This window comes from Chelonoidis abingdonii, chromosome 19 (genome assembly GCF_003597395.2).
Source record: "Chelonoidis abingdonii isolate Lonesome George chromosome 19, CheloAbing_2.0, whole genome shotgun sequence".
Taxonomy (NCBI): domain Eukaryota; kingdom Metazoa; phylum Chordata; order Testudines; family Testudinidae; genus Chelonoidis; species Chelonoidis abingdonii.
The window spans coordinates 22,618,248-22,633,810 of NC_133787.1; the positions used below are offsets into that span (position 1 = coordinate 22,618,248).

Genomic DNA, 15,563 nt, shown 5'->3' on the forward strand with positions numbered 1-15,563 from the left:
CAGAGTCGAGGGGGGAGCGTCAGCAGTCAACTCACCACAGTGACTGAAGACACCACAGTAAATAGATCTTATTCACGTAGCTGAAGTTTCATAACTTAGATCGATCCCCCCTCCTAGTGTAGACCAGGTCTCAGAGAGATATGTCTTTTAGCTCATGTAGTAGAAGCTCATGCATTAAGCTCCCGAGGTCCCAGATTTGATGACACTGCCAACTAGGATCTGTTGGTGTTAAAAATAGGAGCCCGTCCAGGATATCAACTAGGAAGTCTCTGAAGCTCGGGACACACTTCCTCAGCCAAGGAAGTATATAACCCATATCTCTTGGTGTGGCACCTAGACCAGCTAGAGATTGAAGAGTTTGCTGTAGCCTTGGCAAGTGAGATGTGTCTTTTAGCTCATGCAGTAGAGACTCATGCATTAAGCTCCAGAGATCCCAGGTTTGATCCTGGCCCACAATGACCAAGGTCTGTCAGTGTTACACATGCATGCTCTTTGTGAATCAAATTACATCCAGAGTTACACAGGTGCAACTCCCACTGACTTCACTTACAGTTGCACCTATGTATCGGAGTGTGAAATTTGACTTTATGTTTAGTCTAGCACGCAACATCTGCAAAATGTTGTTTCATTTCTGTGACAACTATGACACATTCCATATTCTTCCTTTTGATTCCTCTGTTCACAAGCAGTTAGGCCTAAATGTTCAAAAAAAGTCACTCAATTTTGGGGTGCTCTACTTGACCATCTTCATGGGGCCTGCCTTCCAGAAAGAGCTGAGCACCCAGCCTCTAAAAACAGGACTTTTTAAGATCCCTCAGGTTGAACACACAAAAACCGAGGGATTCAAAATCATTAGTTACTTTTGAAAATTTAGACTGGATATACTAGTGACATTTGTAGGAGAAACAGTTAATCATAAAATGTACTGAAAGATTTAGAACCAGACCTTTGAGCAGTTTGAAAAGCAGGAGTAGTGCACCTTTTTTCTTCTACAAAAATGGTACTTAAGACTCTGCGGACCTATTATTATGTGTAAAAAGATTAAAGAACTAATTTTACTTAACAATAATTTAAATCCCCCACAATAATATTCAGATATCATGGAGAAGCTCAATCAATCTGTGAATCATTCTGAAAAACCTGCTTCTGTATCTTCATGCTTTCAGCTATGAAACAGTTCAGCTTGCATCAAAGAAGCATCAATACGTATTACCTAAAAATACACAAAAAGGCAGATAGAAAGCTGACTAGACAACGAGATAAAAACCAAAACACGGTGCTTCATGCCTCCAGATTCTTTTTAATGGCCCAGACTCTCTTTCTATCTCTTGAAACTCATAGTGTAATTGTCAGTAATTGCAATGATACCTTTTCATGACATAAGAACTCATCAACCGCAGGCTCATTGCTAATAAACTTGTTTAAAACAACTTATTAAGACATAACCTTTAAGTGTGTGAGAAAACAATATGCAATCAAACAAGCAGTATAAACAGCTATGAAGCCAAAACAAAATGTTAGGATTGCCGCAGCTTCCTCTGAGTGAATCAAAGCATATGGTGGTATAATGGAGCATGAATTTACAGCAACAGAGATGTATGATATAGATTAAAGCTTCATCTGCAAGGACATACTGCACAGCAAAAAACAACAATTATTGTGTTTGTTGCTTTGTATTTTAATGATCAACAAAGGAGCTCTGGTAGAGTGAGGGCTCCCTCTGCTGTTAGCATGATGATAATAAAGCTTCCTCAAAATCAGCAGAAATGTGCCCTTCTGATAACACTTTTGTTTTAAATTCAAAGAAGCGAGAGCAGGCCCAATAGGAAATCAACCGTACATACTGAGCTGACTCTGAGTACGGACACAGGACGTCAGGTCTTGTGCAGGTTAGGAATGTGAGTGAGTGACTCCAGTTCCACTAAAGGAAAAATCAAAGCTTTTTCTCCCTTTCCCTCTCTCCTCCTTCACAGCTAGTCATAATGAGCTACTGAATTGCCCCTCCTCCTGTAACAATTACAAAGAAATGGAACAAACAAAAAGATCTCCACTAATTGCTTTTGCACCCACTGTAGGTTCAAAGCACCAAAAAGCAAGCAATTTGATGCCTTTTATAACAGATTTTTGTTATATTATTACCCCCTGAATTTCTATAGAAATATTAATCTTTAAAACTTGTAGCACTTTCAGTCCCTGAAGAGCTGCCTGTTTGATAACTGGTATCTCAGATGGAATAACATCTAGTGCCAAATGTGGTCTGCATTTGGACCATGATAACTCCCAAATTAGGGCTTGTCTACCCTGGCACTTTACAGCACTGCAACTTTCTCACTCAGGAATGCAAAAAAAACACCCCAAGCGCTGCAAGTTTCAGTGCTGTGAAGTGGCAGTGTAGACAGTGCTCTTCCTAAATTAGAGATCTCTAGCAGTCAGGCATCATCACTTCTGTTTTGTGGAGTACTGATTACAACACCACCAGGTGGAGTGTGTCCATAATAGCCACTCTGAATTCATATAAGTGCTACCTTACACGAGCTCAGGTGAGGGCTGGTATATTTATCAGCTTTCCATGGCTTATTAGGGCTCGAAGAAGAGAAAAACCTAGTAGCTGAGGGGCCATTAGGAGCATAGGTATCAGCTGAGTTCTTCCTACCCTCCACTGGGTGCTGAGGTATAGTATCCACAGCAGTCTAAAGATGGAGGTGGAGTTCCATGGTCAGAGTGGGCATAATGGTGTGTGTATATATGAAATAAATCATGTCCCGTGGGAGCACGGTAGCCTGGAGAGGAGTATATCAGGGAAGGGGTGTAAACAGCATTGGCAGCAGAGATTGCAGTGTCAGCCAGTGATCCACAGTTGTGGAAGTGAGGCTCAGGGAGAGCATTTCTGAAGTGGTATGGAACTCTAACGGGGGGCAATACTGAAGGGGCTGTGGGCTGGTGGGGACAGGAGTGACATCAAAATAAGTAAGTTAATCAGCTGAGTGAGCTACTAGCTCTCACAGCTGGCAGTTCTAAGGATGGAGACTAATTGTGACTTTGAGGCTTTCTCCTATAAATTATACAGGTAACTTTATCCACTTAGGCTCTCCCTATGACCCCACCAGTGCCCTTCTGCAAGCGGGTGCAAGGTACATTTCAGTCAGCTCAGGAACACTACAGACAACAATTTCTCTAGTGTAGACATACCAAAGTCGCTGGATATAGCAAATCACATACTGGCTGTATAGCGGTCAGAAAAACGGATGCAAGCAGCCAGCCAGTGCAACCTGCACTGAGGGGGCCAGCTCCGCCGGTACGGCGCAGCCACTATGCACCAGGCCCTTGGTACAATCTATCAACACAACCAGCTCGTCGGGCCCGGGGAAGATCAGGCCGTGCAGAGGGGTCTCCAACCGGCACAGAGACCTGCCCTTTGCCGAGGCCAGCCAGCGTGGCTGGCAGGGAGAGCGGGGGTAGGGCTAGGAAGCCGCTCGGAGAGGGGCAGAGCCGTGCTGGGCTGCCGAGGCTTGGGGAGAAGGCTAAAGGAGAGTCCTGGTAACGCGCACCTGGGCCCTGCAGCGCCCATAGCCGTGACAACGGTCCGAGACGTGAGCCGGAGTCCCCGGCCAGCAGCCCGAGGTGCGGGATGTAGGACGCTGGTCTCACCCGCTCACACCCTAAGATCTCGCTCGGCCAGGTCCTGCCAGCGCCTCCTCTCGGCGCCCATTCCCCGCCCCATTTCCTCATCCCACCGGCTCCCGGCTGACAGCCTGGCAGGGCTCTCGGCAATGGATTGGCGGGGTCTGGGACCGGGGCGCATGCGCTCTGTGTAGTGAGCGGCCCCGCCGGTTATCTCGCGTTGTCCTACCCCCGTCGCTACCCCGAGCCATGGCGGACGAGGAGCTGGAGGCGTTCCGCAAGCAGCGTCTGACTGAACTGCAGGCTAAGCATGGGGTAAGGGGCTGGCACCGCTCGTGAACATCCCACCCTGGACTAGTGCCCCTCAGCTTCCTCCTCATTCCCCCCCCTCTGGACCTGACAGCCCCATTCAGCCCCCCCCCCCGGGGACCCGACAGCCCCCACCGCTGCCTGCTCAGCCCCCCTCCCTGGGGACCCGACAGCCTCTACTGTTTCCTTAGGTCTGAGAAAAAGCTTTGTTTAGCTCAAAAGACTTGTATCTCTCACCAACAGAAGTTAGTCCAGTAAAGAGAGTCCCTGGCCCACCTGGCCTCTCTTAACCATGGTCAGGCAGGTAATGCTGCTTTAGCTAGCTTATTTTAAATTCCAGTGAAATCCTAAGATCTGACATCCTGCACAGAGTGTTTTCTATGGGAATTGCTAAAGTGTTTTCTGTAATTCTTGTCTTTCAGGACCCTTCTGGTGATCCAGCGCAACAAGAAGCCAAACAGAGGTATGAATGTGAGCTGTTGATTTTAGGTAATATGTTCATAGTCAAGTGGTTTTGAATTTCTATCAGTTTATGTTTTTAAACATAAATTGCAGTTCCTTGAAACACTAAACTGGTTTATTTTGTTATAGAACAGCCAGTAAATCAACTGCTAATAAGTCAAAGGGTTTTATTTTTCGCTTAAGCAAAATTTGGGAATTTTCCTGAGATGCTTGGAATTGGGCCCTAAATTATTTAGAACCTGCACCTGTTAATGGGATCTGGATCAGATCTTTAGTTTGATTTTGTAGGGTGTTGTGAGTTGTTTGTTTACAATCTGTAAAAACATTTTCTTACACCTCAGATAAACATTACATTTTCTTCATTTTGTATGTTAATCTGTTAACATCTGTACCTACTTGAATGAAATGATTTCTAGTCCTTAAAAAATAATTTGGTTTTTATTTTGATAATACAGAATATTCAGCAAACGTGGTCATCTTGCAGGATGCTATGTCTGATGCTTGAAACGTTAGTTATATTGTGTAACTGAATTTTCATTACAGGGAGTCAGAGATGAGAAATAGCATTTTAGCTCAAGTTCTGGACCAAGCAGCTCGTGCCAGATGTAAGCATCAATGTATTTTGCCATTAAATAAAAACTCTCATTTGTACTGTATGTCTCCCTAAATCAAGGCCTTAAATAGAATGCATAGGAGATTAAACAAAAGAAAACATTTATCTCTGATGATGGAAAAATAAGACTAATGCTGTGGATTTTCAAATCACTAATATTTAAAAAAAAAACTTATGGATACACATGCTGAAAAGCAAATCCTTAGATGTGGTAGTTTATTCTAGTAGGAGCAGGAATTAGTAAACTTGGTGCTTGTGAAAGGTGCCAATTGATAGCCTGCTTAGACTGAATTTCTCTGTTTTTTATGGGGAGAACATGTGAACAGCATAGTAAGCAGAAATGCCATCTTCCCTATGCCATCCCATCAGTGTATCTTAACCCTTATTTAGAGGGGCTCAGCTCTAGGAATGAGAGAATAAATCAGGGTCTCTGCCAAGACTGCATGCAAGAATGAGAGTTATCATGATGAGCTTTTGTTATATGGATGTTTTCTCATTAGGAAATTGAGGATTTGTCTATTATACAAACCTAAGTCAACCTATGTTAGGTTGACTTACAGCCACTGCAGTAATTACTGTGGTGGTGCATGTCCACACTACCTTCTTTGAGTTGGTGGTGTATGTCCTCACCAGGAGTGCTTCCACTGACCTAAGAGAAGGAGTGGGGGGAGCTGAGAGCCCAGTATCTCAGCTTTGCTGGCAGTTCCCTGCCAGGAGCCTGGCTCCTCCACAGGCTCCTGCTAGGCTACCCTCTCCCCCTTCTCCACTGGTGACAAGGCTGCCCAGCTCCCAGCAGGCACCACTTGGGCTTCTCACCCTGGCTTCCATCTGGGAGCTGGGCGGGCAGCTGGGCTCTAGCTACCTGACTTTCTTGCCATGAAATTGACAAGACAGCCAACATGAGGGATGCAGTGTCTACACAAATACTGTTGCCCTAACTACACCAACGTAAGCCTAATGCCTCTCATGGAGGTGGAGTTATGTTGGTGTAGTAGGGCACTTACACCGGTGGGAGGAAGGCTGTAGTGTCTATCAGCTATGAGTGTGACTACCAACTTATTCGTATACCAAAGACGATCTATCTAAAGTGGTAACAAATTGGTCACAACTGATCTAATTTCGATTTGAACCAGTACCTAGGAGTGAAAGGCATTTTCGTCCATTGCCAATTTCCCATAACCTGATTTTGAGATTTTAATTTGTATATATTAAAAATGGAGGTGGTGCTTAGTAGAGGAATTTGGCTTTGCTACTAGTGATCTGCAGCATTAAGTTTAGTAGCAGGGTGGAATACCGGTAAGTATGTAGGGTTGTCTTCTTGTAGGTAATAAGAGATTTGAACCCCTAGCAAATCTTTAGGAGGACCATATTTGTAGTGTTTTGTATAAATTAAAACCATTCCCTTCAATTCATGGTTCTTTCATATCCTAGCATGAATTTAGGACTAAATTGTACAGTACAACTTCTGTTGTATAGTAGATAAATTGTACAGTATCTGATTCACTTCTTTGTATAGTAGATGGAGGTAAAGTACAAAAATGAACAGTACCTATTTTTGTTGCAGTAAGCAATTTAGCACTTGTGAAGCCAGAAAAGGCAAAAGCTGTAGAGAATTACCTTATACAGATGGCAAGATTTGGACAGTTAGGTGGGAAGGTAAGTTAAATTTCTTACGTTACTCTAGTTCTTTTTTGGCTGGTCACTTTCAAACCAAGTGTACTCAATGAAACAAACTGAGAACTTTAACACTGAAGTGTATAAAATTTTGTATTACATGCTAAAGTGTGAGCTACAGCATGTATATGAATGATTCTCAAATCCTTAAGCTGTGTGTGTATGTATCTATGTACATTTGTATGTAAACACTGTGTCCATACTTATTTTTAAATATTTATGGTTTAGCTGTCTTAAACTGAAGTATTGTTCTGGAGTGGAGAAGTGCAGTTTAATGCCCAGGAAGACTGTCAGTCTTGTAACTGAAAGCATTTGTTCTCCTTTTTGACATTGCCTCCACAGAGGCCATTGGCTCAGCTGGGGAGTTCCAGAGTTGCAGGTACTGACAGCTAACCCACATTATACCAGCTTCCACAAAGACAGGGGCTACCTTAAGCTTCACCTCAAATGTGATAAAACTGTATTGTGTTTTCATCTTAATCAGTTTTGCTACCTAGGTGGCTTCCCAAGGTACCATGAGCATCCTAGAGAAGGGAAGTTTATACACCCTGGAGGTTAAGAGCTATTGGCTGCAAGTCTAAGTGAATAAGATCATGTAACTAGTTGTTACGAACTAGCGGACATTCTAGTGTCTCACCATCAGGGTTCACTTGTTGAGTTGGATGGTAGCCTTGTGAATCTACAGTGTATTATGCAAATACTGTTACCCTAACTACACCGACATAAGCCTTATGCCTCTCATGGAGGTGGAGTTATGTTGGTGTAGTAGGGCACTTACACTGGTGGGAGGAAGGCTGTAGTGTAGCCTTATGTCAACCTGTAGTGTCAATCAGCTGTGAGTGTGACTACCAACTTATTCATATACCAAAGACCATCTATCTAAAGTGGTAACAAATTAGTCACAACCGATCTAATTTCGATTTGAACCAGTACCTCGGAGTGAAAGGCTTAGGGTTAGAGTTCAGTTCACAAATTGCTGTTCTTTCAATAGTGCAGCAAGACCAAATGCTGATTTTTATTTTTATTTTTTTTTAAGGAGGGCAGTGTGCTGAGGGAGGCTTTAATTAAGGCTTCTGGAGGTAGATGGGGAACTAGGACTACTAGAGGACACAGGACTTTTACACGCCTTGTAAATGAAACACAGAGCTTGAGAGAATTGCACTTCATCTATAACTGTCCAGGCCCATGACTCCTGCAGCAGGGCTTTTTGGGGCAATAAGATCTGAGAACAAGTTACTGTGGATAAGTAGTTCTTAAAAATAGCTGTCATTGGTATGGAAATGCTGCAATTTTCTATCAGCCATATTGTAACTTTCCACAGGAATATTTTCTAGTGGCAGTAATATCTCACACTGGTAATACGACTGTCGCATGGTTTAAAAAATTAATCGCACAACTTAAAATCGTGATTAATCGCATAATTAACCATACTGTTAAACAATAGAATAAACATCTATTTAAATATTTTTTGATGTTTTCTACATTTTCAAATATTGATTTCAGTTACAACATGCTCACTTTTTTTATTACAAATATTTGCATTGTAAAAAATAAAAGAAATAATTTTCAATTCACCTAATACAAGTACGGCAGTGCAATCTCTTTATCATGAAAGTTGAATTTACAAATGTAGAATTCTGTACAAATAAACTGCATTTAAAAATAAATGTAAAATTTTAGCGCCTACAAGTCCACTCCATCCTCCTACTTGTTCAGCCAATCGCTCAGACAGACAAGTTTTGTTTACATTTTCAGAAGATAATGCAGCCCACTTCTTGTTTACAAAGTCACCTGAAAGTGAGAACAGGCATTTGCTAGGCATTGTTGTAGCCAGAATTGCAAGATATTTACCTGCCAGATGTGCTAAAGATTTATATGTCCCTTCATGCTTCAACTACCGTTCCAGAGGATGTGTATCCATGCTAATGATGGGTTCTACTCGGTAACTATCCAAACCAGTGCGGACCGACACATGTTCATTTTCATCATGAGTCAGATGCCACTAGCAGAAGGTGGCTTGGGTTCTGTAGTTTCCGCATCTGTACATTGCTCTTTTAAGATTTCTGAAAGCACGCTTTACACTTTATCCCTCTCAGACTTCGAAAGGCACTTCAGATTTTTAAACCTTGGGTTGAGTGCTGTAGTTATCTTTAGAAATTTCACATTGGTACCTTCTTTGCATTTTGTCAGATTTGCAGTGAAAGTGTTCTTAAAACAAACATATGCTGGGTCATCATCTGAGATTCCTATAACATGAAATATATGACAGAAAGCGGGTAAAACAGAGCAGGAGACATACAATTCTCCCTCAAGTAGTTCAGTCACTAATTTTAATTAATGTATTTTTTTTAACAAGCATCACCAGCTGAAGCATGAAGAGGCATATGAATCTTTAGTGCATCTGGCATGTAAATGTCTTGCAGTGCCAGCTCCAACAGTGCCATTTGAATGCCTGTTCTCACTTTCAGGTGACATTGTGATTAAGAAGTGGGCAGCATTATCTCCTGTAAATGTAAACAGACTGTTTGCCGTAGCGATTGGCTGAACAAGAAGTAGGACTGAGTGGACTTGTAGGCTCTAAAGTTTTACGTTATGTTTTTGAGTGCAGTTAGGTAACAAAGAATCTACATTTATAAATTGCACTTTCATGATTGAGATTGCACTACAGTACTTGAATTAGGTGAAGTAAAAAATACTATCACTTACAGTGCAAATATTTGTAATAAAAATAATAAAGGGAACACTGTACACTTTGTATTCTTTGTTGTAATTGAAATCGATATTTGAAAATGTAGAAAAACATCCACAAATATTCAATACATTTCAGTTGTATTCTATTGTTTTGCAGCATGACTAAAACAGCGATTAACTCAAAAATAACTCATGATTTTTTTAATCATGATTAAACTGAGATTAATTGACCACCCTAATTGGTAATCAGTCTCTTTGGCGTGTGAGCCACTAAACAGTATGTTACAGTCTCAAGAGTCAATTGAACACCTTTGCAAGCACACAAATGGGGAAAGGGAAGCAAGAGATCTGTACTAGATTCAGTTATCTGAGTCTAAGCCGCTTCTCCAAATAAAGTGTGTGGCGTTTATTCTGTCTTTCTAGGTATCAGAACAAGGATTGATAGAAATACTTGAAAAAGTGAGCCAGCAAACAGAAAAGAAAACAACAGTGAAGGTAAATTTTTTCCAAAGGCAGTGTCAACTTGGTTCAAACTTGTTTTCAGACAATGCAGAAAAATAAAAGGGTAGGGTCAACAATAGTTGCTGCACATATTTAATGCTATTTCAGGAGGATACACTATTTGTATGTTTTAAGCTATATAACTGCTTAAATATACATTTAGATTCTTAATTTTACATTTTAGTTAGAAAATAGTCCATGCGTTTATTTACTAGATCATTTTTTACTCATGACTTGTCAGGTTGCATTTAGATGAAAAGTGGAATTCAATCAGATTTTTTTTTAAATAAAACTACCTTGAATGCACAGAATACACAAGTTTTTATTAAAACATGTTTTGCATTTAAAAGTGATTCTTTAAACAAAGGAAGTATCTGTAGTTTATAACTGGCCAGCGAGCCTTCAAGATTTTAGAACTGGCAGATCTTCTCATACCTCAGTTTTCCTTTTCCAATCTATGAATAAAAAATATCATTCCTCCACTTTCATCTCCTGGTTGGTTTTTCAACTTTGTATTAGCTAGTCATTGAATTGAGTTAGTGGAATAAACTGAAAGAAAATATTCTCTCTGCACCTTCAGAAGAGACTACTGCTTTTAAAAGCTGATTCCAGATTTCTAACTTTGGTTCCATGTGCTTAGCCAGTGACCAGTACAGATGATTGACTTTCTTTAAATATTTGGCAGCAAACATATACTACTTGAATTATTTTTCTAATGATTAATAGGTAAGTTTAGCCCTTAATGTAGGTTAATTTCAAATTTAATTTTACTAAGTTTTTTAGAATATTAAATTAAGTCTAATTTTGATTTATATCATAGAATTTTATCTGAATAGTACTAAAGTAACCAATAGTACTAAAGTAACTAATTTACCCTGAATAGTACTAAAGTAACCAAGTACTCAAATATGGAAGTAGCTTTTGATCACAGAAGTTGGACAATATTTTAGTGCTAGCTATTTTTCCTACTGTGTCTGCCCTTGGTGATGCTCACTGTGAATCTGCATTACTTCTGGAATAATAAGAGGTTCTGGAATGTTGTGACAGGCTATTTAAACACTTAGACAAAAATTCCCTCTTCTAAATGTGTAGCAAGGCCAAAACTCAACAGAACCATAATTCTATAGGATAGGGAATTCAGGCTTTAGAAATACTGTATTGGGGACTCTAGCCTTGTACGTTGGAGCTGAGTTTCGGGGGAAGGTTTGTGGGCCGGAGTTGTAGGGCCTGCAAACCACATAGGTCCACTGGTCAAATATTTTTACAGGAAGCAACAGGCTGTAGCAGCTACAATTCTATAAGTTACCATAGACTGGTTGCCCACTGCCTTTTCTCCATGTTGCCATGCTGGGGAGGGGAAGGATTCTAGATTCCATCCACACACAACCCATGTGGACTACTAACTTGGATGAGCATGGAGAACTTTGCCCTTAGTGATTAACTTGAGTCTTGAATCTTTGAAGCTGGAAGGAGTTGCTGTAAACTGAATTTGTTTGTTTCTAGTTCAACAGAAGAAAAGTACTGGATTCTGATGAAGAGGATGATGATTAAATGCTACTGTGAGATTGCTTAACTACCTGGAAAAAGGCAAAGAAAACATACTGTATGGGCAAATTGAAAGTTCTGACAAAACATTTAAATGTATTTGCTTTCTGCATTTTTTTGATAAAGGTGAATAAATTAATGAACTCATGTTCTGTAAAACAAAATTTGAGAAGGGTTTTATAGCTTAACTTTTTGTAGTATTAAAGAGGCCTGTGTGGTATGGATTTTCCCACCCTATTCTTAGCATGAACTTTCCTTTGTCCTACTCAGCATGTAAGCTATGCTATCAGCACCTGCCACTGCGTAAGTTGTTGCTACCATAAGAGAGGTCTTGAGAAGGCAATAAAAGTGTCTTAGGTTCAAACAGCCAAAGCCTGTAGGGGCTGAAAGAATGACAACTCTGTCACAACAGTTGATATAGAAACAAGATATCCTTTAGTTGAGGGGTTATCCAATACCTCACTGGTTCTCAAATTATGGCTGGTGGAACCTTTTGTTGGAGTCTGCAGAACAGAACGGCTGATGAACAAATCGGTGAGAAGAGAGGTGGTTCCTTGAGCGGACATCTTACCATGTAGTCTCCTGGATGAAATCGTATATAGCATATAGTTTGAGTGATCCAGTTTCTTCTGGAAACTGTTAAGTTGTCTCTCACTAATGAGGTGTCTGTCTCTGCAGAATGAGATTAAAGTTGAGTAGAGTGGATATACAGTTGTGGTTGAAACTTAATTGGATAATTAATGTAATACAACTCTATTCAGATAGTTGGTAACACATGTTCTTTATTCTCCTATTTATTAAATGGTTGGAGTTTCCTTTTGTCAGAAAAGGAAAGGCACCTGCTCTAAATTCCATGTGACTTGCATGCATAAAGTAAAACTGACCCTGTGTTGTCATCTTATTTGAAAATACAGTTTGAAAATTTGTGGTACAAATACTATTACATCTTGTGTGATAAGATGGAAGTGAAAAGGGGAGAGACTTCACTACCAGAGAAGAGCTGTTTTCTGCTTTCATTTAAGAGCAACAGTGTACATTATTCCAACTGTAGCGGTTTGGAATTGATTAAAATTTTGTTTAAAAAAAGTAGGAGCAGTAGTGACTTTTCCATCTGTGTGAATATTGTAAAAACTTTGACAAACACTAGCTGCAGTAATCAATTTTGTATTTTTAACTTGCAGTTTACATTACCAACTTCCTTATTTAAAATGGCACTCAATTGTAGGCTATAGCGATTAGCTTCTACAAAGGTGATACCTCTGTGCAACTCTTCATATTACTAAAAACCCAACCATTTAATTTTAGTGCAGTGAGAAATTAACAGAAAAGCCTATTTGTTTAAAAAAACTATTTGACTCCTTTCAGAGAGCGAACTGGCTTTTGCAGTAATGTCTACTTTTTCATCGTAAATAAGTCAGATATGAAAACCCAGTACAATTTGAATCTCGTGATATCAGGGCTTTAGTCTGCAGTTGTAGGGTATACTGGTAAACTGTCTAAAATGCTCTTTAAGTCTACTCCATCTTTCTCAACATTAACCATCTCATTATTACTAAAGGAGGATCTTCCATTAGATGGGTTTAAGATGCTACTGAATTTACTTAAATTTAGTTTAGGCCATTTTCTTACGTATCAGAAGAGTGAAACTGCTTAGTGTGGTGAGATGTTCGGCTGCATGTGTGTTTTGTGTGCTGTCCCAGCTCTGCACAGACAGTTGGTCCAGCAGACCTTGATTGCACTGCCCAATAACCACAGACCTGTTTGTAGCGAAAGAACTGTCAGGTTTATTGTCACTGAAGCATGGTCCTAGTGTACAGGTACACCGTTGCAATGGACTAGCTCAATTAATGGCAGGACTTTCCATTATCCCCTAGGCCAGCCAAAGACACTCCCTCAGACTTCATTTTATACATCAATACAAACAAGTTACATATTGCCCCTTTGATGTGATTCGTTACTGCTCCATGACATGGGTTGTTACCATCCATTACATGGATGATTTGATCATATCCATCATATTGTCATCCTGACCTTATCTTTACGAGGGGTCAGTATACTCTCATTATCTTTTCAGGGAGGTGTTTGTACCATACTTGGTATGGGGTCTTCTGGTACCATCCTTCTGGAATGTCTCTGTGTGTGTGTTCTTGTGCATAGCACTGCTTAGGAATATCTGTTTCTGCAATATAAGTCCTGTTCTTGCCAGATTCTGTGAGCAGGCTCTGCTTTTTGCTCACAACTTAAGTTTGCTTCATAACAGCAAAGCTTTGAGACTGAAGCAGTCATGTTTCTCATAGTGCTTATAAATGGAGTGGGATATATGTTTCACTAGATGTTTGAGACTTATCAGTAGTTATAGTGCAGACCTGTACATTTCAGCTGAAAAAAATAGGTAGGTTTTATATAAAAAAAAAAAAAAGTGCCTTAAATGTCTTGGAACCTGCTTCCTTGAAGGACTGCCCCTTCTCTGTGCCATGTATGATCATAGTAACAGCAAAGAAGGAACTGCTGAGGTGGGGGGCTTCTCCCTGAAGTAGAACAGTCTGACTTTAGAATTCACACATGCTGTTTCAGAGCAAGAAGAACTTGACCACATGCAGACTATATACTGCAAATCCATTGTTTTGAAGAGGTATTTGGGGGAGAGCTGTGGGCGGGGGAGTCTTGGTTTGCTCAGTGTGATTTGCTGTATGTATTGCACTATAAAGGATGGATGGATGACCTTGAATTTAACCTAAGTGTTGTCTTGGTTTTTTAAAAAACTTCACCCCAACCAATCAGTGGTTGGGCAGTTCTAGTCAAACAAACACTTTGTTCAATGTGCACATCATTTTTGTGTCTCCCTGTTTTGATAACTGAAGTGATGTAGCAGTTTTGAACCATCCAGCCATGTTACCCATGCTCAGGCCTACTTATTACTGGAAGTATCTGAGATAAGTTCACTTCTACAGGGGAGGGCTTTTGAGAAGCTTTCAAGGAGGCAATCGCAATAGTATCCCAACAGACAAGGCTGAAGATGCAAGTAGTGTCCTCCAAATGAAAAGTTAGACAGTGATTGGGAAATAGCTCAGACTCAGGCCAAAAACAAAAAAACCTATCAATGCTGAAACTTATTACAAACACTTACGGGAGCTGTTTTATTAATTGCATAGAAATACATTTGAAGTATGAAATATTTTGCAGTAAGTATTGTACTGTATTTAAATTTGTTAGTTACATCTAGTTTGCTACTAGCAACATTTAAAAAGCTTTAACTAGTTAATTTCAGATCCACTTACATTTACCTCTAGTTTTTCCCCAAAAGGAGTAAAAGAGCAGGATTAGAAGTATATTTTCCAAAGGAGAGGTTACTGAATAAACAGCATGACAAATCTTGTTACTAAGGCTGGTCTGCATAATAGGTTTATAATAAATACCTAATAAAGTACACTTGGACTGTTTTGAATATATTGCATTGAATTCTTACTTCCATATCTCTTTTTATACTTGATGGTAATATACTATTGTAACTATTAAAAGCATCTAATTAACTGACTCATCCAACTTCATTTTTTACTGAAGCAGGTAGACAGGCAATCTTTTAAGAGAATGCTGTAATTAAAAACTGAAGTTAATCTCCACAAATCAATTATAAAAATGTGCTCAAGCTTTCTCTTTAAATAAGTTTACCCATATTTTAATCTTAAATTTACAAATAATACCTTGCACCTTCCAGCTAAACATCTCCAGGCACTTTATAGAAAATAAATTTGTCCATGAAACAACCCTATGTACGTAGGTAATTAATCCAGTTTTACATAGAGTAACAATAAGGGATTTGCCATAGGTCACATTCAAAGTCTGTTTTGAGAACCAAAAGTACAGTCCATGTCTCCTGCTGTAATTTAAGCACAGGCTCATCCTTTCTCTCAAGTTGTTTATAACTAGAATGTACAGTATGGGGCAGAGAGGGAAGGACATACATAGAAGTCACCTAGAAATAGGAAATACCCATTTAAATCCAACTGCTTCTGCAACTTTTTCCCTTTTATATGCAGGCCTTTATATTAGGTTAAAGAATAAAGTTGAAAGGGGGAAAAGCATGTTCATTTCTTCTGTGGTAATATGAAGGTGTAGGGAAGAGGAAGCCATCCCAACTTAATGTAAC

General features: G+C 39.9%; 1 protein-coding gene across 2 annotated transcripts; it reads left to right on the forward strand.

The window, feature by feature from the left end:
• Window positions 1-3,792: 3,792 nt before the first annotated feature.
• Window positions 3,793-14,950, forward strand: PDCD5 (programmed cell death 5). Of its 2 annotated transcripts, XR_012657243.1 has the most exons (7): window positions 3,793-3,936; window positions 4,353-4,393; window positions 4,936-4,997; window positions 6,570-6,661; window positions 9,794-9,865; window positions 10,452-10,597; window positions 11,375-14,950. XR_012657243.1 is itself a non-coding variant. In XM_032788536.2 (6 exons), exons 1-6 carry the CDS (start codon window positions 3,871-3,873, stop codon window positions 11,420-11,422), a joined length of 381 nt encoding a protein of 126 aa, XP_032644427.1. In that variant the 5' UTR covers window positions 3,793-3,870; the 3' UTR covers window positions 11,423-14,950. The 2 variants fall into 2 exon arrangements, 1 of the variants encoding a protein (XP_032644427.1); XM_032788536.2 differs by lacking the exon at window positions 10,452-10,597.
• Window positions 14,951-15,563: the final 613 nt, after the last annotated feature.

What these genes read in the sequence shown, in the direction of transcription:
- PDCD5 (XM_032788536.2), top strand. Translation starts at nt 3,871, where the DNA reads ATGGCGGACGAGGAGCTGGAGGCGTTCCGCAAGCAGCGTCTGACTGAA. An exon ending in AACTGCAGGCTAAGCATGGG is followed by an intron (nt 3,937 to 4,352) that starts GTAAGGGGCTGG and finishes CTTGTCTTTCAG; the next exon opens with GACCCTTCTGGTGATCCAGC. An exon ending in AAAAGAAAACAACAGTGAAG is followed by an intron (nt 9,866 to 11,374) that starts GTAAATTTTTTC and finishes GTTTGTTTCTAG; the next exon opens with TTCAACAGAAGAAAAGTACT.